Source organism: Myotis myotis, unplaced genomic scaffold, assembly GCF_014108235.1.
Source record: "Myotis myotis isolate mMyoMyo1 unplaced genomic scaffold, mMyoMyo1.p scaffold_m19_p_9, whole genome shotgun sequence".
Lineage (NCBI taxonomy): Eukaryota > Metazoa > Chordata > Mammalia > Chiroptera > Vespertilionidae > Myotis > Myotis myotis.
The window spans coordinates 83,905,808-83,932,195 of NW_023416401.1; the positions used below are offsets into that span (position 1 = coordinate 83,905,808).

A 26,388-nucleotide genomic window follows, 5' to 3' on the forward strand; every position below is an offset into this window, starting at 1 on the left:
CTGGTTGGTGCAGTACACACCCCGTGCTTCCTGTGATGAAAGACGCTAGTCTCAGGCTGTCCCATGCATCACAGGCCCAGAAACAAGCCCAGGGCCCACTGAGCCCCTGGTCCCTTCTTCACACAAATACTGAATTTCACAAAGCAGTGACAGGCTGAGCTTTTGTTAGCTGATCTTTGCTGCCACCTACCGGTCACACCGCATCTCCGGTCCCGGCAGACAGCACCGACACTGGGAATCTGTGCATCTCCGATCACTGGAGGAGGGGTGGGCGGAGAGCAGACCACCACCTGTCCACGGGAGGAAACGAGTGTCCCTCTTACAGCCTTAGGCAGACGAGTTTTATTTTACTACAACTGACAAGAGGAACCATACAAAAACGTGTAAGGCGAGCACTCTTAAACCCACCACCACCAGGGTTAAGAGCCAGAGCTTCCCAGAGCCTCCGTGCACCCATCCTCTCCCTAACCGTTCCCACTAATAGGTCAGTTTAGTTTTCGTGTCCCATGTAGTCTCAGTCGTTTAATAACTGCACCAGAGGCGGCCCCGTCTCAGAGCTAGAGTCCATCATAAAGAAGCTGTCCTACTGGGCAGAGCAGCGCTCAGGGGGCCCACCCTGGTCACCTGGCCGACTGGTCACCTTGCCTCGTGGCTTCTTGGAGGGAGGACAGCGGCGGGAGGCATCTGCCTTCTGGCCACAGGGACTGCAGCCGGGGTGTCTGGAGGCCCATGAGGTGGGGGCAGCCATGCCCAGAGCTGGTGACAAAGTCTGGCTTGATGGCCACACCCAATGGCTGGGAACAGCCTTTGCCTGGGTTTCTGGGCGGTTCACACCCCTCCTCATGGGATCAGAGGCCGGGCTCCAGGGCGGCCTCCAGTTGCCCCGCGGAGACCAGGGCGCCCGGCTGCCCCGAGGCACCACTTTTGGGCGGAAAGGTGACCACGTCTGAGTTCTTGGTCTCGCTCTGGTCGCTGTGCTGCTTCCTGTGGCATCGCAGAGAGTCATCCCAGACGAAGGCGGCCCCGCAGGTCTCGCAGCGGAAGGCCCGCTGAGTTATGATTTGACTTTGGCCACGTGCGGAGAGCCGCCGTCTCAGGGCCCCTCCTTGCCCTGCGGGGCCCGGTTCTCCGTTTTGGCCTCGTCCCTGTGCACCCTGTCGAAGTGCTTGGCCAGGCTGCTGGACCGCTTGGTGTCGAAGCTGCAGAAGTCGCACTTGAAGGGGCGGTCCTTGCAGTGGACCCAGCTGTGCACGCGCAGGGCGGCCGCGCTGGAGCAGGAGTAGCTGCACTCGGGGCACTTCTCGGGGTGGTCGGCCTGGTGCAGCCGGCTGTGCTCCTGCAGGTCCGCCCGGTCCCGGCCCTGGAAGCTGCAGTGCAGGCACTTGAAGGTGTGCTTGATGCGGATGTGCGACTTGAGGTTCGCTTTCATGGTGCAGCGGACGTCACAGAACTCGCACTTGAAAGGCTTCTCCCCCGAGTGCACGATCATGTGCCTTTTCAAGTCCGAGCTGATTTTGAACTTGGCGCTACACAGCCAGCACTGGAAGGGGGTTTCCCCTAGCAACGGAAGGTGTGTTTCCATTAGAGCAGGCAGGCAACACAGAACTCCCCCCCAAACATGCGTCAGAACACTTGGCCGCAAAGAGACAGTTGGGTCTCTGAACTCCAGCTACCTGTAGCCTCCTAATAACACCATCTACCATGTCTATTAACTCGCTGAATCCTCACAACAGCCCTGCGAATGGGCACCATTACTCCCCTCCCCCCATTTTACAGATGGGATAACTGATTGATCTAAATAGCAGGGATCTGAACCCAGGCATCATGGCGCCCAAGTCCATACCCTTCGTGAGGACACTTCAGTTTCGATTCTAAACTCTCACTTAGCCTGACATTGCAAAACTGAGCACAGAAGGGGGAAGAGGTGCGTACGTTACAACCAGCTGTCCCACATCCAGCTAACACTTAGAAGCATGCTTACTCTAGCGTTTAAGCTCAAGGACATCAGTTAATTGCCTTTTATTACTAGCGAAAGTTTCGCATTTTTCCAACTACAAACACCGAGTTTTATTTATAGCAGGAACACGTGAAGATGGCAGCAGGAGACAAATACTGAGAAGCTATAGCTTCCCCTGCCCCCCCTGGAGGCACTGCGAAGGGCTTTTAGTTCTTTTGGAGGTCGTTACTTTACGTATCATCATCGTGACGCTACGCCCAGACGAGATCTCACTTGTCCTACACGGGCACCCTTTCCCCCAGCGCCCTCCCGCAGTGCTGGCTGTGGTTCTGACCTCCTAGCATTACCTTCCGAACTGACAGCCTCACAACTGTTAGCCCATCAGCTTCAGAGGTTTTTTTTTTTTTTTTTTGAGGATCCCCTCTTCTTGTCAGGAATAGCTTTATTTTTACATTTAAATTCAACAACATTTGCGAATTCTCAAGCTTTAACTAGTTGTGTTCAACTTTTATTTATTTTTTTGTTAAACCCTCACTCCAGGATATTTTCCCACTGATCTTCTTAGAGAGAGTGGAAGAGAGAGGGAAGGACAGAAACATCGATGTGAGCGAAACACATCGATTGCTTGCCTCCTGCGCACGCCCTGACCGGGGCCCGGGCCAGGGAGGAGCCTTGCAACCAAGGTCTGAGCCCTTGCCCGGAATCGAACCCGGGACCCTTTGGTCCGCAGGTGGATGCTCTATCCACTGAGCCAAACTGGCTAGGGCTGTTGTCAACGTTTAGAGTCCAGCTCCACTGAGTCCTCTCTGAACGTCGTCGATGGGTTCTTTGACTTTAAGCGGAACGACGTGTAATGAAACCAGTTTTACCATAGGCTAACTGATATAGAGTTATGTTCCTATCAACGTTATAATGAAACAACATGGAACAAAACTGTGTGATTTGAGGACCGCTATAGAAGCAATTTATATTATGACTGAGTATGTGATATTCATCAGAGCCAACTATGGCACCAGGATTATGTGCACCCCCTTCCAGGATCACTGCCACACCTGGATCAGTTGGTAATATGCATCAAGGTTGAATCGATCCTCTTTTCCTACAGGTGCATTTTGGGCCACATTTTATTATGCATGCTCTTGACTATACTGCGCATTTCTTGAGTAAAAAGAATCTCATCATGATCTCAAGTTGTCCAGTCTTTTAGTTATGTAAGCATTTACATGGAATTTCTAATAAATTTTCTGAGTTTCTGATGTGCTGATTTTTTTCCTCTTAGCCTACTATACAAGTTACCATCTTGCTACTTCCCTTTATTGCAATCCCAGCTAGCCATATTCACATGTTCACATATCAAATACCCCATGTCAAATTTTTCTCCCTTGTTTTGACAGCGCTTATCTTCCAGTACCTCCCCTAGAATGGTGGCTTAGAGAAAAATCTGAGTCCTTGTATACACCTTTGTCTAGCCCAGCCGTGGGCAAACTACGGCCCGCGGGCCAAATCCGGCCCATTTGAAATGAATAAAACTAAAAAAGAAAAAAGACCGTACCCTTTTATGTAATGATGTTTACTTTGAATTATATTAGTTCACACAAACACTCCATCCATGCTTTTGTTCCGGCCCTCCGGTCCAGTTTAAGAACCCATTGTGGCCCTTGAGTCAAAAAGTTTGCCCACCCCTGGTCTAGCCTGTCTTTGTACTTGAAGACAGTTTGGCTGGGTATAAAATTCTACACTCAAAATGATTTTCCAACTTTGAAGTCACTGTCACTGAGAAGTCTTTCTAGGTGGAGACTGCTCTAGCCACTCCTTGGCCCTGCGTGGCATTCTGTGAAGCCTTCCACTCCCACGGCCCCTTAGAATTAGGAAATTCTTTTTCTCATTTGATTTCCTCACTTCTATTTTCTTTTCTTCCTAGACCTAGTCAGCAACCAGACTTCTGGCTTCTTATTTGTTCTCAGTTCTCCAACACTTTTTTTTTTCCTGATCTCTGGGATTTTAAAAAACTTTAGAGACAGCAATCCCAGTTTAAATTCACACCTCTTTGTTCTTACTACCCTTTTCCTAGAACTGTTCTTGGATGCAACATTTCTGCCCGTGGATAGATACCAATTAGAACTGAAAAATCCTCATCTATCACCCAAGTACTCCGTTAGCTCCAGAATTAGTTATTTGTTAGACTTGGCACTTTTTACACCATCATTTCCCACAAATGACTCAGAATCCACAGTTGATACTTTTGCTTAGGAAGAGTGGATCGGCCTAAGGATGAGACACAGGTGCCATAGAAATTTACCTGCTGGGTAGTCTGGGCCATTCTGCCAATAGGCTCAGCTTCTCTGAGCTCTGGGGCCTTGGCTGTCTACAAGTCCAGAGCTCTCAGGACAGCCAGACACTGGCTGCAGGGCAGGCTCCAACTGCCAGGCTGCCTCCCAGCTATCTGCCGGGACAGTTTTCTTTACCCGATTTTAGGTGACAACGTATTTCTGTCTGCTCGCCATCTCCCATGAATTCATTGAAAATTCTCATTTTATGAACCTTCTTATGAGATTCCCAATCCCCATTTTTCTGTGCCATGATCGATTATTGGGGTCTATCGGTGGATCGATCATTATTTCAACGGGGTCTCACAAAGAAGGGAAGGAAAAGCTCTTTGCAAAGTCCAATTTCTAGAACTGGAAGTCTGTGATCTGCAGTTACGTTCCACTGCTTCTGCTACATGTTTCTGGATTAAACTATGCAATCAGAGTTTTAGTGAAAAGACTGAAACACCTAGTTTATACTTCAGATAATTCAAGATACACCGTTGCTTCCTGGCTGCTGTTCTGGGTCCTTATCCAGCTGCATGCTACGCAGTCACGTTAGGAAACCCAGCTGTTGGGTTTTCATCTTTCAATTAAAACCACAAGCTTCACCATCACCACAGAGATTCCAAATTTCTTTACTTAACCACCAAGGTGTTGAAGTTGCTTGTGTTTTAGGTAAATAAAAGGTTAAGAAATTGGCAAGTCAGGCCCAGGTGTCCGGGTCAGGGACTTACCCGTGTGGGACCGGAGGTGGACGGTGAGCTGGCTGGAGTTGCGGCTGGCGTAGGGGCAGAGCTGGCACTTGTAGGGCCGCTCGTCGGAGTGGATCCGCAGGTGCTTCTTGAGGCTGCTGCTGTCCACGGCGGCGTAGTCGCACAGGTGACACTTGTGGGGCTTCACGCTGGTGTGGCACCGCATGTGCATGGTCAGATTGTCCTTCCGGCAGAAGCTCTTGTCACAGAACTCACACTTGTGTGGTTTGTCGCCTTCAAATACATAAAAGATTCAAGAATTTACGGGTTACTCTGATCGAGATTACTGACAAGAGATGCGGGTCTGCCTCTTCCTTCTGCCCAGATGCCCAGGGATAGGAAGACACTTAAATCTAGATGACCACACTGGGAGAGGAGAAGGTGTGCCATGCACTGACAGCTCAGAAATCATAAGGAGGCCGAAGGGACAGGTTAGATAAAATCAGACTGAAGGAAAAATCACAGGCCAACCCCACTTGGGAACAGGGGAGTGGTCACAGAAGTACTCAGGTCTACTAGTGTCTTAGAACAGCTTCCTGGCTCACTAGTTGATGACCCACGTAAAGAATGGCCCCTCCCTTATGTATACCAAACTGCAAGTAGCAACAGTATCCACCCTCCCTTAGTTCCCCTCCCCCCAGCGACTAGGAAATGAGGGTGCTTAGACCAGAGAAATAACGCAAACGGCCCAAGAAGTTAGAGATACCCTGGGAGACAGGGAACCCCATGCTCAGAACATCTCCACCAAATCGAGTGTTCCTTCCCTCCCCTACAACCACGTCAGACGGATCATGCCCAAACATACAGGATTTCGACCAGGAACCAAATGCTTGGGGAAGCCAGAGCCAGGAAGACACGCCTAAATCGATTTGCTCCAGGGTGAAGCTGGGATTTGAACACAGGCGTGTTTGCTCCAGTATCTGCTACCTTGTGCTGTCTTGGCAATCTTTTCTTTTTGGACATGTCCAAATCAAGAACTTGAAGGTATAAAAGCAGTTTTCATTCCCAGGTTTATTTCCATTCTCTTCCAGTAAGTTGACTAGCAAAAGGATGTTACAACAGGGAAAGTGCCGCAACCTTTTGCAGCGAGGATTCAGGATCTGGAGAAGGGGCTGCGCATAAATGGATACACTAGACAAGAAATATAAATTTAGAAGGCATGGGGGGAGCCAGGCCTCTCTCGAGTGGAGAGTTTCTCCAAATTTCCGGAACCATAGCCTTTTATTTACTAGACTACACATTTGCCCTTTAGCTAAACAAACAAGCATATCAAAAGTAAAGTTTGGTAAACAGTAAAAGATTATCAGGTTAGGGCCGTGGTCGGCAAACTGCGGCTCGCAGCTTTTTGGCCCCTTGAGTGTGGCTCTTCCTAAGCCTTAGGGGTACCCTAATTAAGTTAATAACAATGTACTTACCTATATAGTTTAAGTTTAAAAAATTTGGCTCTCAAAAGAAATTTCAATTGTTGTACTGTTGATATTTGGCTCTGTTGACTAATGAGTTTGCCGACCACTGGGTTAGGGGATTGCCTTGAGCCACCATTGTCTCGACAGAACAATTGGTGCATAGCTTTTAGCCCTTGCTAAAGCCCAAGGTCCATCAGCCTTCTGTGTTCCCTGCTGTACTTTCATGATAGTGTAGACCAGTGGTTCTCAACCTTCCTAATGCTGCGACTCCTTAATACAGTTCCTCATGTTGTGGTGACCCCCAATTTCATTGTTACAAATTGAAGATAATTAAAGCATAGTGATTAATCACAAAAACAATATGTAATTATATATGTGTTTTCCGATGGTCTTAGGCGACCCCTGTGAAAGGGTCGTTCGACCCCCAAAGGGATTGAGACCCACAGGTTGAGAACCACTGGTGTAGACAATGGGTAGCTTCCAGCAGGAAAGTAAAAGAAAAGATATGATAGCTAGTTCTAGATTGGGTAGGACAGAACAGAGCAAATAATTACTTATCAACACTAAACATGGCCATGGGCCTTAAGATGCCTTATCTAGAAATGGTGGCCAAATTCAGAAGCCCAGAATGATAAGCTATTAAAGGTTTCAGAAAGAAAAATGTTCAGATCAGCACACAAGTTCTCAGACCACACTGGATGGTAGCAAGATGGAAATAAAATAAAGTTCTATGAAGTTCTACAGAAATTATTCTACATTTGAACTAGCATTCAGTGGAAAAAGAAAAGCCAGCTGACAGATGACTCAGGGTATCATACTTGAATTGTATGTACACAGCAGGGGGAAAAAAGGAAGTGGATAAAATGTGGGATATGAGAAAGTAATGAAATGGAAAGTATTGCTTCCACACCACAAGAGAGAACCAACCATTAAAAAAAAACAAAAAAAAAAGCCAGCACACAAAATTTGGTAAAAATCAAACTTAAATGTAAGTACAACACACATAAATGGATTAAATTTACCTGTTCAAGATTTCAAAAAGTCAGCCTGGCTGATGTGGTGTGGTTCCGTGGTTTGAGTGTCAACCTATGAACCAGGAGGTCAAGGTTTGATTCCTGGTCAGGGCACATACCTGGGTTACAGGCTGGTCCCAGTAGGGGGCGTGCAGGAGGCAACTGATCAATGATTCTCTCTCATCATTGATGTTTCTATCTCTCCCTCTCCCTTTCCTTTCTTCTCTGAAATCAATAAAAAGGTATTTTTAAAAATTTTCAAAAAGTCAGCTTAATGTGAAGAGACCTAAGTAAAAATGACAAAGAATAGAAAATGATAGAAAAACATTCTAAAAAAATGCTAAGTGAAAGCAGGAATATCAATTTTAATATAGAAATTGTGATGATGAAAGCCACTAGAAATTTCTTATTAAAGAAAAGATAAAACTCACCCAATAGATGTGAATTAAACTTTTATGACTCTAACATGGTCTCATAAAAGGTTTTCAAAAAAGTCAGCCTGAAAATTCTAGGACATATTTTCAAACAATTTTTGTTCATGAATCCAAATCAGATTATAAACCCCCATAGGGATGGGCAGTGAGAGTGCAGTGTATCAAAACCCACAGCCTGTCACTTTTTTGTTGTTGTTAATCCTCACCCCAGGATATCTTTTCCATTGCTTTGTAGAGAGAGTAGAAGGGAGAGAGGGAGGGAGGAGAGAGAGAAACATCGATGCGAGAAGACACACTGATTGCTTTTCTCCCACATGTGCCCCAATTGGAGCTAGGATTGAACCTGCAGCCCAGGTCCATGCCCATGATGGAGAATCAAACCCAAGACTCTGATATATGGGCCGCCGCTCTAACCACTTAGCACACTGGCCAGGGCGCCATAACCTATCACTTTTAAGTTCATTTCTAACAAAAGACTGAAAGCAAGTGAGCCATATGGGAGTCAAGAAACTAGAAGAAATAAATGAAGATTCCAGCACTTGATCAATAAAACCAAACTTGGTTGTTAAAAGGGGAGGTTTGCTCAAAAAGAGAAGATTCCGCCCAGCTGGTGTGGCTCAGTGGTTGAGTGTCAACCCATGCACCAAGAGGTCACTGGTTTGATTCCAGTCGGGGCACATGCCCGGGTTGGGGCTCAATCCCTGGTGGGGGCCATGCAGGAGGCAGCCGATCGATGTTTCTCTCTCATCACAATGCTTCTCTTTCTCCCCCTCCCTCTCTCTCTAAAAATCAATGAAAACATTTTTAAAAATGTATTTTTTAAAAATATATTTTACTGATTTTTTACAGAGAAGAAGGGAAAGGGATAGAGAGTTAGAAACATCGATGAGAGAGAAACATCCATCAGCTGCCTCCTGCACATCTCCTACTGGGAATGTGCCCACAACCAAGGTACATGCCCTTGCCCGGAACCAAACCTGGGACCTTTCAGTCCACAGGCCGACACTCTATCCACTGAGCCAAACTGGTTTCGGGGACCTCTTTCTTTATCTTAGAAAAAAGTCTTAGATAATAAGTGCTATTTCTTTTTTTTTTTTTTTAATATATTTTATTGATTTTTTTACAGAGAGGAAGGGAGAGAGGTAGAGAGTCAGAAACATCGATGAGAGAGAAACATCGATCAGCTGCCTCCTGCACACTCCCTACTGGGGATGTGCCCGCAACCAAGGTACATGTCCTTGACCGGAATCGAACCCGGGACCCTTCAGTCCGCAGGCCGACGCTCTATCCACTGAGCCAAACCAGTCAGGGCAAAAATGTATTTATTTTTTTAAAAAGAGAAGATTCCAATAGATCAGGGTTCTCTATCTCTGCACTATTGCCATTTTGGGCCAGGTTCTTCTTTGCTGTGGGCTGTCCTGTATATTGTAGCATATTTCACAGCATCCCTGACCCCTCCTCACTGCCTGCCAGTAGCACCTCCCTCCCCAGTTGTAAGAGTCAAATAAGTCTCCAGATATTGCCAAATGTCTCCTGGGGAGGGAGGGGAGTAACGTTGTGCCTGGTTGAGGACGCAGGCATTGCAAAGAGAAAGGGGACTATAGATGGACAAAGTCAATCACAACTATCAAGCAGAACTTCAGCCCAATAAATTTGGAAGACGTGATGAAATGGATGGCGGCCCAGGAAGATATAAAATTACAAAGTAAAATGGACCAGTGACAATGTAAAAAGCTGCCATGTCCGAGATGCACCCCGAAGTTGTTTACTACTGAGTCTGCTGTCCTTCCTGGGAGAATTCTGCTCCCTGCCCCGGGGACTGGGTGTGTGGCTCGCTCTGCCCAGGGAAATGCGATCAAAACTGATGAGTCACTGTTAGGCATATGCTCTTCCAAGCCAGTGTGTCATCTTTCTCTTCCCCAGATGACCTGGAACATTCCAGATCAGGGATTCTTCATTTGGGACTTGTAGATAAAATTCAGAGGGAAATGGTCACACTTTTGTTCCTAAAACTTCTAACTGAAATTTAGCATTTCCTCCTGTTGTGAATTTGGTTAGCTGACCACACTAATAATGGTACCTGAGACCCTTGTGAATAGACATAAGCCAGTTCTCAAAGCAATATTCATGCTCATTGCTGCTCCATAATGAAGGGAGTTAGCAGACCAGCCACGAGGTCCTAACATTCAATGTGGGGCTTCTCAGTGCTAATGACCATACTAGTCGTCTGGGGAGTGTGGTAGGGGTGGCATTAAAATGCAGATCCTCGCCCCCTAACTTTCTATACTATACTATAATCCTATATAACAAAAAAGCTAATATGAAAATTGTCACCTTGGGAGTCTGACCGCTCACTGTGATGTGCACTGACGACTAGGGGGCAGCGCACAATGAAGGAAGGCCCCAGCCAGCAGCCAGCAACTGGGGGAAGGAAGGCCCCAGCCAGCAGCCGGGAGAAGGAAGGCCCTGATGGGCCCTGATCACTGGCCAGGCCTAGGGACCCTACTCATGCACAAATTTCATGCACTAGGCCTCTAGTTGACATATAACACTGTGTAAGTTTAAGGTATACAAGATGACTTAATATCTATGTATATTGAGAAATGATTAACTAACCTTATTGTAGTCACAGCTCCATCACCTCTGATAATTCCTTTTTTTGTAATGAGAACATGTAAGTTACTCTTAGCAACTTTCAGGTATATAACCCAGGATACAATATTAACACCAGTCACCTCACTGTACCTCAGATCCCTAGAACGCATTCATCTTATAACTGAAAGTTTGTACCCTTTGATCAGTATCTCCTCACTTCTCAAGCTGAACTCATAAAAATAAAAAGTAAAATACAGTTTCTGACTCAGTGGACCTGGGTAGGGCCTGAGATTCTGCATTTTGAACAAGCTCCCAGGGTCACAAGGATTCAACGTATTAAGATGCCACACAATTAACACTTTGGTAGCAATTGTACTAAAATATAGCTTTTAATGGGACTTGACTACATTTAAAAACACTATTCTGGGAAGGGTTCTAGCTTCACAAAGTTGCCAGGAGTCCACAGCAGACACAAGGTCAAGTAATGCCTTTATCTGGCGTGTTCCAGACTGAGGATCCCGCTGGGTCCTGCAGAAAAGCCAATAGGCACGGAGCTGTGACTCACCCGGACGGGGACAGGGACAGGTGGGGGTGGGGAGGGGACGCTGGGATGAGCGGCGCAGTATCCAGTTGCCACTTAGAGCGGTTCTACCGGCACAGCCTCCTCTACAGCCCCTCCCCACCCTCTGAAAAAAGGCACAAGCAGAGAGGATTGTGGGCGCAGACTATCAAATTTCCTAGACATGTTTCCACATTCGATTAACTGTTTAACAGCATAGGGAAAGATAAATGCCTCAACTCACTTCATGAGAGATGAACTCGGATATCAAAGCCAAATGAAGATACGAAGTGATTATTGAAAATATAAACATTATAAGTCAATCTCCTTTATGAGGCCAGAAAACTCCACGGGACCACCTTAAAGGAGCAAAACATCTGAGTCAGCCATCATTCTTGACTAAAGATGGTGACACTCGAGAGAGCCTTCCTTTTAGATAAGGAATTAAGACACGATGGGTTCTTCTCATTGTTGCTCTTCAACTCAGATCTGGAGCACCTAGACAGGGGTGCTCAAGATCAAGTAGAAAGACAGGAGAAAACTCATTACTTGAATAAGATAGTCTACCAAGACAATCCAAAACAAGTAGACTTGAACTATTAGAGAAAATGAGGATATTTCTCCCATTGATTTTTAGAATGGAAGGTAGCGGGGGAGGGGAGAGAGAGACATGATGAGAGAGAGACACATCAATTGGTTACCTCCCGCATGCACCCCGACCAGGGCTGTGGATCGAACGTGCAACCCAGATATGTGCCCTTGACTGGGAATAGAACCCATGACCCTTCAGTGCATGGGCCAACCCTCTAACCCAATGATGGCGAACCTATGACACGCATGTCAGAGGTGACACGCAAACTCATTTTTTTGGTTGATTTTTCTTTGTTAAATGGCACTTAAATATATAAAATAAATATCAAAAATGTCTTTGTTTTACTATGGTTGCAAATATCAAAAAGTTTCTATATGTGACACGGCACCAGAGTTAAGTTAGGGTTTTTCAAAATGCTGACACGCCAAGCTCAAAAGGTTCACCATCACTGCTCTAACCATTGAGAAACACTGGCCAAAGCTCAAATTCATTTGCTACTATCAGATCTCTATCAACTTTCTGCCCATTACCACGTTCTCTCTGAATTGGGAGGTGAGGGAGGAAGGGTATGGCAATGATGAAATTAAGTGCAAGGTGATATATGGTGTTCTGCAATTCACTATGTTAATACAACCAGATGAAGAAAATACAGTATTTAGATTGCATTTCCCTTTACTGCTTCCGGGCTTTTCATGCAAATATTGGCATTTGTATTTCTTAGGTGATTTCCTGTTCATATTCTTTTCCCTGGGATCATCTTTGACTTGTAGGAAACTTATATGTGCTGAAGATTAATTCCACCCTATGTTACAAATTTCTTCCTGTAGGACATTTCTCTTCCCTTCTTAGTGGTGTCTTGTTATTTTTAACTTTAGAAACATTAATCTGTCTTCTCTGTGGTTTTATTTGTCTACTTACACCATAAATTTGTCCTACCTTTCCTAATATGGTATAGACTTTAATCCTTAACTTATTTAATATACTTGGAATTTGTGAATGAGGTGAAGGGCAATAACTTTTGTCCCAATAGACTGCCACCTGTCCTGGCCCCCCATTACCAGAGTTCACCCACGACTCCTCCAACTCGAAATGCTGCCTTCAATTTGCGCGCGAGCACGCGCACACACACACCTCTTTCTATGCTCTCTCCCATATTTATTCCACTTCTATTTATTTATTCACACTTACAGCTTGACTTACAGCTTTTTGGTTATTTTAATTTCTAATAAAGCAAAAGGTTTTGCTGTCCAAGATTTTGGGGCAACTTTTGTGCCTTCTTTTCTCTTCCAGATGAATGTTACTCCCCAGAAAGCAGGTGGGAGAGTGGTATGGAAGTAGAGGTGGCAAAAGACCTCCTCCTGCCATTGCTAGCTTTCAAACAATACCATACCACTTTTGACTAGCAGGGCTTAGAAATTTGCCCTGGCTGGTGTGGCTCAGTTGGTTGGAGAGTCGATTCCCTGTCAGGGCACATACCCAGGTGGTGGGATTGATCCCTGGTCCGGGAAGGTACTGGAGGCAACTGATAGATGTTTCTCTCTCCCCCTCCCTCCTTTCTCTCTTGAAAAAAAAAAAAAGCCCCCCCAAAAAGAAAGACAGTAAGAGCTATATATTCAATGTATAAAGTTGAGGAGAAAAGTGATGCTGTTTTTAGAACTATCTAGATCTATTTACTGTTTATATTTTCTTGCTTAAGATTTGACTGGGGAAAAAATAGAAATGAAGCCTTTTCTATCTTGCTCTGCCTCCCTCTAACTCCTCCCTCTGTTTCTATTGTCTATTTGAAAATTTAGCTTTTCTTTCCATCCAAGACAGACTCGCATTTAAGGTATAAATGCATATACATACACATACATATATCCCAACATGACTTTAGAAAAAATGTAATAAAAAGACTCAATCCAAGTTCAAGGCCCGATTTCCCAACACTCCCCAAATAAGCCCTCAGCAAGCCTGCACGCTAGGCGCACAGATGCCTGTCCTTAGCCACTGCCTGTCACACTCGGCCTCCAGGGCCCTCGAAGTTCAGTCTGGGAGTGCCTGGGGGTCCTCGAGACTCACCTGGCTGAGTCTGTGGTCAACGTATTTTCATGCCCCTCCTACGACACGCTTTGCCTTTTTCATTGCTGGCACGGTCACTGAGGAGGAGCGATGGTGGGCAGGTCTGCTGACACCTGAGCTCTCCCTGCTGTCCCGACAGCCTTCACGGCGCCCCCCCTCGCCGTACCCCCCCCCCCCCCAACTACCACCCAGGGAAGCCAGAGCCAGTTTCACTTAGGAATAATGTCCTTTCCAGCAGTTGAAACCATCTGATTAAATCTCTCCCCCTGTATAAGCCTCTTGAACACCCTGTGCGATGAAACGGGATGTGTAAGTTGCTGCTGCTGCAAACCTCAGTACACGGTTATCTGACACGCTCTTGCAAACTTTATCCAGGCCGCACCGTTTTGATTTGAAACAACTGACAAACTATGGCTTTGTTTTTTTGTCTTCAGATCTGGTATTTGGCCGAAGGAGCTACGCGAGCTTGTCACTTCAAGGACAGTGACCAATGCCACAATGATAACATTCAAGAACGCTCTAAAAATGCAAGTTAGGATTTCAGAACACAGATCCGCTACCCTGGGCTTGCAGCTTCCTGGTTCTGAGATTTTTAAAACGAGATTGGTAACATTAACAGAAACGAGATTGGTAATGTTAACAGAAGTGATTTTTCCCTGTGATATAATGAAATGAATCAACATTTGGAAGAATTACAGAAGTTGGTAAGCCAGTGTTTTCCAAATGACCAATGCATGACACGTCAGCAATCAAGCCTGGGTAAAAGCATTCAGATCAATGGATTTTAACTGAACAGGTTTGAAAAGTGTGTGGAAATGTGGCTGCAGATTCCACTTGGCCACTAATCTTCAGAAACTACCATTTATTGTGTTGTGGTTTAGTGTTAAAGGAAAATAACTATCTGAAAAGGCTATCAACATACCCCTCCATTTCCAATCACATTCAGGGTGGGGCAAAAGTAGGTTTACAGTTGTTCGTATAAAAAATGCAATAATCTATAATAATAAAAGCGTAATATGCTAATTAGACCGGACAACCTTCCAGATGAAGCTGGGGCTGCCAGAGAAGCCCGGGTCCTGGGTGCCAGAAGGAAGCCAGTGCGAGGTGCCAGCGGCCAGCGGGGGGAAGGCAGGCCTACTCTTGCACGAATTTCGTGCATCGGGGCTCTAGTTAATACATAATAACACAAGAACAAGCTCAGTATTTTGTGTGCTCACAGTTGTAAACTTCCCCTTGCCCGCCCTGTATGTGAGGCCAGGTTTTCTTCAGATGCTTCAACCAAAACAACACATGACAATGGACTATACACAGAAACAGCTGAGGACCCAGCCGACTATGAAACCAGACATAAGAGATTTGCGAAGGCATAAACTATGCTATTTTTTGGTTGGGGAAAATGCTTTTTATAAAGGTGTTATGTTAATACAGAATGGGTTTTCTGTCACAGTGGGTGGGGCCTTGACTTACGAGTTTAATTCGTTCCGAAACTGAGCTCGTTAACTCAAATTGCTCTATCAACTCAATGCAAAAAATCGACCGAGAGACAGCTGGTATCTCAAAAAACTCGTTAGTCAGGACACTTGTAAGTCAAGGACCCACTGTATTTTTAAATGAATAATTATTTTAAAGTTTAAGATTGCTAATGCCACAACTATAGATAAAACAAAAACTCTTTTTCTGGGGGGAGGGAGCTTTAATTTCTAAATGTAAAAGGATCTCAAAATAGAAGTTTAAGAACCACTGTCCTACCGATTTGGCAAAGATCAGGCTCAAGACTTAAATGACTTGACCTATAGATGCTTCACCTACAGATGCTTCCCACCCAGGCTGGGTCCGACACCACCAGCCTGCGTGTCAGTCCTCCTTTTTCTTGGTGAAGAGAATGTTCCCTTTGCAGCTGGGCACTTGGCCACACAGATTCAAGACTTCATTAATCCAAGTGATGCGTGTAGCTTCTAGCACTTGTCTTTTTAAAAAATATATTTTTATTGGTTTCAGAGAGGAAGAAAGCGATACAAACATCAATGACAAGAAAGAATCATAGACTGGCTGCCTCCTGCACACCCCACACTGGGGATTGAACCCACAACCTGGGCATGTGCCCTGACTGGGAATTGAATTGTGACTTCCTGGTTCTTAGGTTGAGGCTCAACCGCTGAGCCACACCGACCAGGCTCGGATATGTCTTTAAGGTGGCAGTAAAGACCATGCCTGTGAGAGCAACGTCCTTGGGATGTCAAAGCAACCCAGTAAGAGCCTGAGTCCCTGAAGCCATGGGGCCAGCCATCACACTGCACTTGGGCTGCGATGCGGGACAGAAATGCTGTTTCTAAGTCTCCATTCGCTGGATCTCACAATTCCACTAACCACAAGGGATACCACTTCTGGGTCATGCCCTGAGAGAGATGCTGCGAGAACCCAGGCCGTCTCCTACTTTTCACTGGGTAAGAGATTCCGAGAACTGGAGCAGTTGCCTGGCACCCAGAGAAGTAGCCCAAGTCTACATTTATTAAGGAGCAAATAGTCTGCACCACATCTGCACGCCTGACTCGGGGCACCCACCAAGGACAGAGCCTTACCTAGACTTCCTGTACCCCGATCATGCTCTGCGTGACCCCAATAAAACACTATTCACCCAGCTGCAGCCCCTCTCTCTAGGTCCACCCTAGCGTTGGGGGCCTGATAACAGGGCCTGTCCTGGGCACGGCAGGATTCGGACAGCACTTTTGGCCCCACCCACTAGATGGCAGCAGTACAGCCACTGCTGAGAACATCTGCTCCACTGTTACCTTCACTTCAGTCACCTGAGGTTGCCATGTTGGGGGGAGAAGGGGTTCTCCGCTTTGCTCACATGGCTCCTGCAATCTGCATGCTCTTACTGACCTCGTCATCCCGTAGCCTGGTCTTTCAAGATGAGGATCACCCATTCCTTTCACTAAGAGGCCGCTCATGGTCTACCCTCCCCGGGAAAGAGCGACCCTTCACCTCATTTCCACAACACAGTGCCGACTGTCCAGAAAGCTGTCCTACTCCGGGTGCTGCAGCGTTTCAGCTGGGTATGGCTGCCCTTCCTGAAACCATTCCCAGTCCCCTCCGCCTCGATGCCCTGATGCCTGAGCAGGCCTAGGTCTGCTCATCTCCCACTGGCCACAAGGCTTGCTGCTTCTGGGGCCTGGCCGGTGAGGGAGGCTATGGGCCCTCCCCCTCCACTTCTGTTTCCACTGGGTAAGGAATCTGGACCGGAGCTGGAGCGCCATGCTAAGGGTGACAAAGCTGGTCCAACAGCTGTGGATCTCTTGCTTCTGAGAGAAATGCGCCTGATAATGTTTAAGCTACGTAGCTGGGTTCTGTATGAGCAAACAGACTACAGTGGGGCCTTGACTCACGAGTTTAATTCGTTCCGTGACGGAGCTCGTAACTCAAATTACTCGTATGTCAAATCAATTTTCACCATTACAATGAATTGAAATGCCATTAATCCGTTCCGGACACCCAAAAAAACACTGCAATTGTTTTGTTAAATGTTTTTAAATAAGAAAAATGTATTTAGAAATAACGAATATTGTATAAAAACACAATACTGAACAAGAGAATGTAGTGCAATAAACTTGTTTTATTAAGTTTAATGTACAACATTTACCTTGGCGATCAAACGACTTAAAAATGCTGATGGAGTTGGAGGAGAAAGGCTGAACTGAATAACTGAATCTTATTTGCTGATTTTTGCCCTTTTCGCCACGCTTTCATCACTTTCACCTACAGGAGTTTTCGATAAAAACCTGTCCAATGAGATCTGTTCCATCCTCCCTTTCAGAATATTTCTGAAATGAGTTAGGCAAGTGTCATTAAATAGCTCCATCGCACGCCCAGTTGCAATTTTTTCTGGGTGTTTCTTTTGAATAAAGTCTGAAAGTTTCTCCCACATTCCCAACATTTCCTTTATCTCACTTACAGAGATAACCTCCTCCCCCTCTTCCTCCTCCGTGTCATCTATTTCCTGCACAACCTCCGTGTGCTGCTGCGTCTGTGGCTCCTTTAGCTCCTGCGCTGTCAGTTCCTCGGGGTGCTCCTCGATGAGCTCATTGATGTCACCTTCCTTTATATCCGCGCTCGCTGCCTCACCACGTCTGACAACGGAGTGAGTGCCGGTCCTCTTTTTAAAATTTTCGAACCAGCCCCGACTGGCTTTAAACGGCTCACCCGATGCCTCGTCCATTGAGGTGCCTGGGGCCTGCTGCAGCAAATCTGCGTAAATAGCTCGTGCCTTCTCGCAGATTATAGCCTTCGTCACGTTATCTCCTGCGAACTGCTTCTCCGTTAACCACACCATTAGCAGCTTCTCCATATTTTCATGGATAGCTGTCCGCTGTTTAGAAATTATTTTAACGCCCTTGGCTGGAGTTATAGCCTGTATCGACTCCTTCTGCTTCAGTATGGTGCAGATCGTAGAAGTGCTACGCTCGTACTGCTTCGCCAAGTCGATTACACGCACACCTTGGTCATGTTTTTTGATAATTTCTTTCTTTAATTCAATGCACATCATCCGCTTCTTCTTCTCAGCACCGTCCTTCGCACTTACTTTCTTCAGATCCATGGTTGAAAAAACGAAGTTTTGCAAAATAACTGCAAGCACAAATGCGAGCACAACACGGATGCTTCAACTAAGAGCTAACCGCTTAAAGTGAACGAGTGAGACACGTGAAGCTGGGCTGATGCTGTGGCGTTCACTGTGACATTGGCTGCGCCAACTAGCGGTGGGGTATCTGAAGCTGGCTCGTAACCCGAATTTTAGCTCACAACTCAAAGCAAAAAATCGGCCGAGAGACTCATATCTTGAAAAACTCGTTAGTCGGGACACTCGTAAGTCAAGGCCCCACTGTAGTATCCTAACTCACACTACCTAGTGGAGTGTCTACACTATAAAGGTTGGCACAGTTTTGTAAAGAGCCAGTCACTATCTCAGGCTTTGTGTACCATCCCATTTCTCCAGTAACTACTCAATGATGCCACTGCAGGGCCAGAGCAGCCACAAAGGTAGGTGGGCAAAGGAGCACGCCAGCTCCACGGGCCCATGGGCCACGGTGTGCAGACCCAGATGTACAGCAGGGAATCCTTCCACTCCAGCTTCTTATTTCTGTGTTCTCGGCAGCTGGTTGCACCTCGGAAGGCACCTTTAAGAAGCAACCTATTGCTCTTATCTAAGATTACTGTGCCACCTTGTTGCTCTTATCTAAGATTACTGTGCCAACCTGTCCAACTTCATCGCATGCCCATTTAACAACAACAGCAACCATTATCTCAGTAAATTTCTGAGGAGCAGGCTAGCTGGTTAGTTCTGGCTAAGGTTTCTCATCTATAATAATAAACGATTAATATGCTAATTAGAGTGGTTAGTGGCAATCAGGCGAGCAGTGAGGGGGAATCAATCAGGCAGGCAAGCAATTTGGGGCAGTCAGGCAGGCAGGCGAGCAGTTAGGGGTGATCAGGTAGGTAGGCAGGCAGGGCAGTTAGGGGCAATCAGGCAGGCAGACAGAGTGGTTAGGGGTGATCAGGCAGGCAAGCACAGTGTTTAAGGGCAATCAGGCAGGCAGGCAAGCGGTTAAGGGTGATCAGGCAAGCAATTAGGGGTGATCAGGCAGGCAGGCAGAGTGGTTAGGAGCCAGCGGTCCCGGATTTTGAGAGGGATGTCTGACTGCCGGATCGGGCCTAAACCAGCAGTTGGACATCCCCCGAGGCGTCCCAGATTGCGAGAGGGCGCAGGCCAGGCTGAGGGACTCACCCTTCCCCATGTGGGCCTCTAGTTAGGTTATAATTGAGATACTGACTGGGCCTGCAATTCTGTGAAGGCTTGCCGAGGGCTGGAGGATCTGTGTCCAAGTTCACGTGCATCTCATACCCAATTTTGCTCCTCCCCAGCCTCTGAGCTAGATCACATCCCTCTAACATAGGTTCCTGAGCACTTTCCCCGTATCTGTTAGCTAACATTTTGGCCTATTTGTTACTTTTTTAGGTCACAGCTCCCCCACCACTGGACTGCGTTTCATGAGGCAGAGACCGCTATCTGTCCTGCTCACCCCTATATACCTAGCACTTAATTCTTATCCCTTTGCTGTGTACTGCCGTTTGCTTTTAACACTAAAATGCTGAGCAAATGAATGGGCACCTACCCGTATGGATTCGTAGGTGGCGGTCCAAATCTTTCATGCCGTGAACAGTTTTGAAGTGGCAACCTGGAAGAGAAAGAAAAAAAAATATAACCTCCAAAAGGAAGCTACTATGAGCTGGAGTTCCGGTGAGGCACAGGCTGAGCAGCGATGCTCAGGACCCACAGGGGAGGCCGCTGCGCATGCGCAAGAGAAGCGCGGGGCGCGCTCAGGGCTCAGGAGCGAGTTCCCGCAGCGCTGGACCGCGCCCGAGGGGCGCGCGCCCCAGGTGGCCCTTTACCTGGGTAGCAGCAGTTGAATGTCCTCTCTCCAAGGGTGGCCGTTTGTTGCTTTGACTCGGAAGGAGGAGCCACGACAGGGGCTTTCTGGGTGTCGCTGCTGTCAGAGGAGGGACAAGTTGGTTTGGGGGCATCATTATCTAGTTCTGAAGCTGAAAAGGAGACCAAAAGGTGTTCCTTAATTTCTCAAATATTAGCATCATGTAAGTCTTATAATAGAGCAGGCGCGGGCTGACTCCACCGACCTTCATCACTTCTCAAAAACACACACAAAACATTAAAAACTGAAAGCCACATGCATTCTGGTCTTAGAAAAGCCATCTTCATCTAATGACAAGTGTCCAGGAAATACAGGGGACAAAAGAACACAGCATCGTGACAGGGAGGCGGCTGGCCAGATCCAGGCTGCCAAACTTGGCAAAAGCGCCTCCCAACGACCTACTTTGGAAGAGAATGTCCAATCCATCACAGGCCACAATTTTATAAAAAGGTAATCAACACAAATTACGGGAAAAGTGAAGTAAGACAAGAACAAAAGGCCAGGAGTTATTACGGACAGAACAGAAAGCTGGATGCCGTGGCAATGTCAGGCTATTTTTAAATGCTTACTTCCCATTTCCGAACTTGTTTGCCTCAGTGCAGTACAGGTCACAGACCACAGTTCAAGCCCCGAGGCTCCCCAGGACGAAAGGCAGGCGTTTCAGCAGATGACATGAAAGAAGGGGGAAAACCAGGGCCTGAGACTTGATGATGGTCTGTAATACCAGGATTTTGAGTCTGATTTCAACAGACTGTAAAACCATTGAAGACGGTGGGAAGCTGAACCCAACTAAAAGTTTGAGGTGGTTTTTTACTTTTCAAGTGGGAAGATAAAATTAAGACTTTTACTAAAAACATTCTCATAGTTTAGGGATGAATATTCATAAATTGCACATATGTCTGATTCACTTCAAAAAAAACCCCAGGGAAGGGGAACAGCTGTACGGAAGAAACACGGCTGGCCACGTGTGAAGCCCAGCGATGGGTACAAGGGAACTCACTGTGTCATTCTATTTTCAGTAAGGTGGAGCCACGTGCTATCCTTGTTTTCATGGGCCCAGGTGACTGGGTGACAATGTAACATGGCTTCATCTAAATATGCAGTTTAAAAAGTTTCCATAACATGCCCTGGCCGGTCTGGCAGAGTGGATGGAGCGTCGGCCTGTGAACTGAAGGGTCCTGGGTTCGATTCTGGTCAAGGGCATGTACCTTGGTTGCGGGCACATCCCCAGTAGGGAGTGTGCTGGAGGCAGCTGGTTGATGTTTCTCTCTCATCGATGTTACTAGCTCTCTATCCTTCTCCCTTCCTCTCTGTAAAAAATCAATAAAATATATTAAAAAAAATAAAAAGTTTCCATAACAATGACTAAGTACTCCCTCCTACAGAGGTGCGAGCCATGTCTGAAGTCTTTAAGAAAAAAGATCCCGACTAACTTATGAATTAGAGGCCATGGTCTGGGGCTTCGGTTTACCCGAGTACAGAAGGTTGATTTCCATCTTCCTTGAGGGTTTATCCAGGTAAACCTTCTCTGACCACGAGAGGCTGTGCAGCACATTGGTGAGCGCTTGGGTTCCAGGCACAGGGTTTGCTTAGCCATGAAACTAGCTGTGTGCCTACTGGCACCTTATGTAACCTTTCTGAGCCACAGTTGACTCACCTGGAAAAAGGAATCGCTGACCTGTCTCAGGGCTAAGAGGTAGCAATGTGAATTCTCAGTACAGGGCCCAGCCTGTCTGAGTACGAGCTTCCGTTAGAAAGTTCTGTGGGAGGCCCCTTAACAGGGTCTGAACAGGTGATCCAATCCTGGGTTCGTTTTGCCCCGGGGAACTTTTGGCAATGCCTGGGGACATTTTTAATTGTCAGGATCATGTGGGGACGGTGGCATCTAGCAGGTGAAGGCCAGGGATATTGCTGAACACCATACATTGCACAAGAGACAAGACGGTTCAAGACGGTCCCATACCTGATCAGCATCACCTGCACTGTGGGTTAAATGAGTGCCCCAGAGCAGTGGTTCTCAACCTGGGCTGCACATTAGAATCACCTGGGAATCTACTTAAAATCCTGATTTCTGGGCCTCATCCTCCGGAAAGTCTGTTTCTTTGTTACTAATGTTGTGGCCTCATCCCATGACAAAGAAACAGAATTTCCGGAGGATGAGGCCCAGAAATCAGGGAAATTCTGTTTCTTTGTTATGGGGTGAGGCCACAACATTAGTAACAAGGAAACAGAATTTCCGGAGGATGAGGCCCAGAAATCAGGATTTTAAAAAGATTCCCAGGTGATCCTAATGTGCCGCTAAGGTTGAGAACCACTGCCCCAGAGGGAGGGGGTGTTAGGGTAGATCCCCAGGAACTTCATTTTAAAGCCTTCCCCAAGTGACTGTCTTACTCCTCTAAACCTCTGCTATTCTAAGGGTGGGCCACCGAGCACTAACTTCAGCATCATGGGAGCGAGTTAGAAATGCAGAATCTCAGGCCCACCCCAGGCTCTGTCCCACCTACAGAAGCAACCTGCTCTTTCACAAGTCCTAGGTGCACCAAGCATGTCAACCTCAAAGGCTAACACGGGCCAAATAAACAAGGCATGCAGCCCGTGGGCCACGAATTTGACATGCTTGCTCTGCACGTTAAAATCAGAGAAGCACAACTCCACACCCTCGCTTGTCTAACAAGTGATCAGAATCACCTGGAGGGCTTGTTTAGACACAGGCGTCTTGGCCCCACCTCTAGAGTTCCTGATTCAGGAGGGGAGCCTGTGATTTTTCTCACAAATTCCCAGCTGGTGCTGCTGGTCTGGGGATCACACTTTAAGAACTGCTCGGGAGGATGGAAAATGACTCAGAGGAGATGCTCAAGATCACAGAGGCTAGAAGTTTTCAGCCGACTAGAACCCACACTTGCCGTCTCTGAAGCAGATCAGTATGCCCCTCACAGGCAAAACCCAAACCTGTACTACTGAGCAATTTCCCCTTCAAAAATAAAAAAAACCCATCAAAATCTTGAGTGTTTTAACCGGTCAGAGTTAGACTGAAAAGCTGAAATCTAAGTGAGAGGGATATGACCGGGAAGGCAGGTAGTAAGTTTCAAATTCCAATTCTATCATCTATTACCTGTGTGACCCTAGGTAAGTTACTCAACTTTGCTGTTCCTCAGTGGCCACATCAGTAAGATGGGGATTTAGCCCCTAACTTACAGGTTTAACATGAAGGTGATTGAATTTAGCATCTATAAAAGAACCTTGCACGTAAGTGAGCATGATGTAAACATTATTGGTCTTATTCATTGGTGTGTACACATGTGCACCGCCAGATTCTTGGGGAGGGAAATGCATTGTGCAATGCAAAATTCAAAACAGGCAGGAGATGGATGAGTTCTAGTTATCAGAAAACTGTGCCCAATAGCTATCGAGGGCCACAAGAGACTTCCGTCACCTTTAGACACCCAAGGCCCCCTGGCTCCCCTGGGAAAGGTACAGCTGGAGCAGAGCAGAGACCTTCCGCTGGAAAGGGGGTGGAGCACACATCTGACAGTTAGAACCTCGGTGAGCACAATGGCCTTTGTTAACCCTTTGAGAAACTGCTGATGTTACTGTGTAAGGTTTTCCTGCCCCTCTGTTACTTCCTTCTTTTACTGGTGGAGATTAAAGTCTACCAACTGACCGGCTCCCTTATACTTCCTCCAAAAGTTACTTTGGTTGCAAAGCGATTTATTTGCAAGAGGAGCCTAACTTAAAAAAAAAAAAGGCAAGCCTCCAGCTCAGCACCACAGATGTAAGACAGGTGAACAACCCCATCAGTGTAAGGGTGCTTTTTCTCTGCAGTGGTGGCCGCTGTTGAGGCGTGTTTGGGGCGTCATTCTGATTATGCCCTGACCACAGGGGACACCCCAGTATTGCAGGGTACAGAACACCATCCCCAACGCCTGGGAACACCGTCCCACTCCAGGGCCAGCTCTGCTGGTAGGATAAAAAGTAGAGAGAGCTTTGAAAAGCAGCCTGGGGTGTTCAGGGAGTCTTCAATAATCACTCCCCCCTAAAGATTCAACATCCCCAAGTCCTTCCATGAGGACCAGTAGGAGGCCTGGTCCCCACCCCAGAAAGACAGCCCTTGTCCAGCTACCTGTCCCCATTCTAGGCCTTGGACATAGTAGTTATGGAATTTTGGTTACGATAATTCATGCAGCCAAACTTTAGTTCCAAATACAAACTATTAATTTAGGAGTGGCTTGGTTAAGGGTTTTCCCCTCCGCCACCTTCTGGGGAGAGGTGTTTTTTTTTTTAAGCGCTGCTGGGGATCTGAGCCTTCCCAGAGATGCCCGGTCCAGAAAAACGCAGAAGGGGAAAAGACAATGCAGTTAAAACTCCACTTCCTTCCTAAGAAGAAGGTATCAGCTAAACGGGGGTGGCGAGAAGAGGGAGGGGGAGGGAAGGCAAGGAGGAGGGAGGCGAGATTACTTCGTCTTTATCAGTGTCTGAGTGCAAGATAATCAGGAGCGGAAGCGCTTTAGAAGTACAGATTACCCGACCTCACCCCATCCTTACCCCCGACATTCCAAGGGGTGGGGTACCTGAGAGTGGCCGTAAGAATTTGACCAGTTGGCAAAGCGCCCTACTCCGAAGACGCTTTAGCATTGGTGGCTCTAGGGGCCCCAGGGTGAGAAATACCGCCCCAAGGTGTTAGGGGCGCCGAGGGTCTTTCCGCCTCGCCGGGGCTCCACCGGCTGCGGGGCACCCGAGGTGAGCCTGGCAAGTCCCACTGTGGCACCGCCTACCCGACACCCCCTCCCGCTAGCGCAGTGGTTCTTAACCTTGGCTGCCCATTAGAATCACCTGGGAATCTTCTTAAAATCTTGATTTCCGAGCCTCATCCTCCGAAAATTCTGTTTCTTTGTTATGGGGTGAGGCCACAACATTAGTAACAAAGAAACAGAATTTCCGGAGGATGAGGCCCAGAAATCAGGATTTTAAAACGATTCCCAGGTGATTCTAATGTGCAGCCAAGGCTGAGAATCACTGATCTGGAGAAACTCACTCCTCCAGGGTAAAAGGCACAACCTCAAGGAGTCCTCGGCGCCCCCGTCACCCCTGGGACCTCGTCTGACCCGCCGCAGGTTCCAGCCCGCGAGCCCTCCCCTCTGAACCTGCGGTTCCCTCCGCCTGGAACGCGCTTCCCCCGGGCACCGCCACGGCTCGCTCCCTCACAACCTTCAGGTGCTCACTCCACGGCCTGCCCGGGCTGCGCCTGTGAAAGAGCCCCCTGCCCCGGGCTCACCTCCCCCCAGTGCTTTTCTGGCGCCCCCCCCCCCCCAACACACACACACACAGCGCACCCCTAACCACTTCGCGCTCCAGCGCGCGGGCCAGCTCTGTCCTCCGCACGGGCCACCAGCTGCGGCGGAGCCGGAATTCCGTCCGCCTTGTTCGCTGTGTCCCTCTCCAGCACTAAGCCCGGGGCCCCGCTCAGCTCAGACATTGCAGACATTTCTCCATCCTCCAGAAGGTCGCTCTGCGCGCGGGGCTCAGTGCCTGCTGTCCAGGCGCGCGGCGCCGCCAGAGGGCTCGGGGCCGGAGTCCCGACACCCCGCAGGCAGCCCCGGAAGGGGTCCCAGGGCATCCTCGCCGCCGCTCACGGTCCGCGCAGACACAGGAATTCACGCAGGAGGGAAATGGACACGGTGGGGGAGGGGCCGGGGCGCCGCCGCCCGAGCCCCGGGACAAGTTGGGAGCTTCATCCCGCCTTCCACGCCCGGTGGCGGAACCTCGCACCCGCGCGGGCCCGGAAACACCCGAGAAACGGCAGCCAGCCCGCTGGCGGGGCGACCGCAACGCTACTCACCCGACTCCCCGGCCGCCTCGCGCGCCACCCTCGCCACCTCCCGGCGCGCAGGCTCCGGCTCCGCGCGGGCCAGCTGCTTGGGCTTCGCCTGCTTGCGCCGCGACATGGCGTGACGACCCGGCGCCCGCGACCGCCCGCGAGGGGCCTGCTGCACACCGCCCGGCCGCGGAGTTGGGAAGTCACACCCCTCGGCGGAGCGCGCAGGTCCCGCGGTTCCGCTCCTGGGCGGAGCCGGGCGATTTATCACGAGTCCTGACGGCTGATTGGCCCGGGGCCAGGGCCTCGGGTCCCGGGAGCGCGGTCCGCGCCTCGCAGGCCGCACCCCCCGCGGCTCGGGAGAGACGCAGACGCTCGGCCTCCGCCCAGGCCGCGCATCCGAATCTGCATGGTAA

The 26,388-nt window shown here is 48.1% G+C and overlaps 1 protein-coding gene across 1 annotated transcript; it reads right to left on the reverse strand.

Moving 5' to 3' along the window:
• Positions 1-293: 293 nt before the first annotated feature.
• Positions 294-26,374, reverse strand: LOC118663488 (zinc finger protein 64-like). Its single transcript, XM_036323154.1, is given in 6 exon segments — positions 294-1,061; positions 1,064-1,557; positions 5,001-5,252; positions 19,846-19,908; positions 20,123-20,272; positions 25,997-26,374. Coding segments are annotated over 6 exon segments (1,278 nt in total). The 5' UTR covers positions 26,103-26,374; the 3' UTR covers positions 294-848.
• Positions 26,375-26,388: the final 14 nt, after the last annotated feature.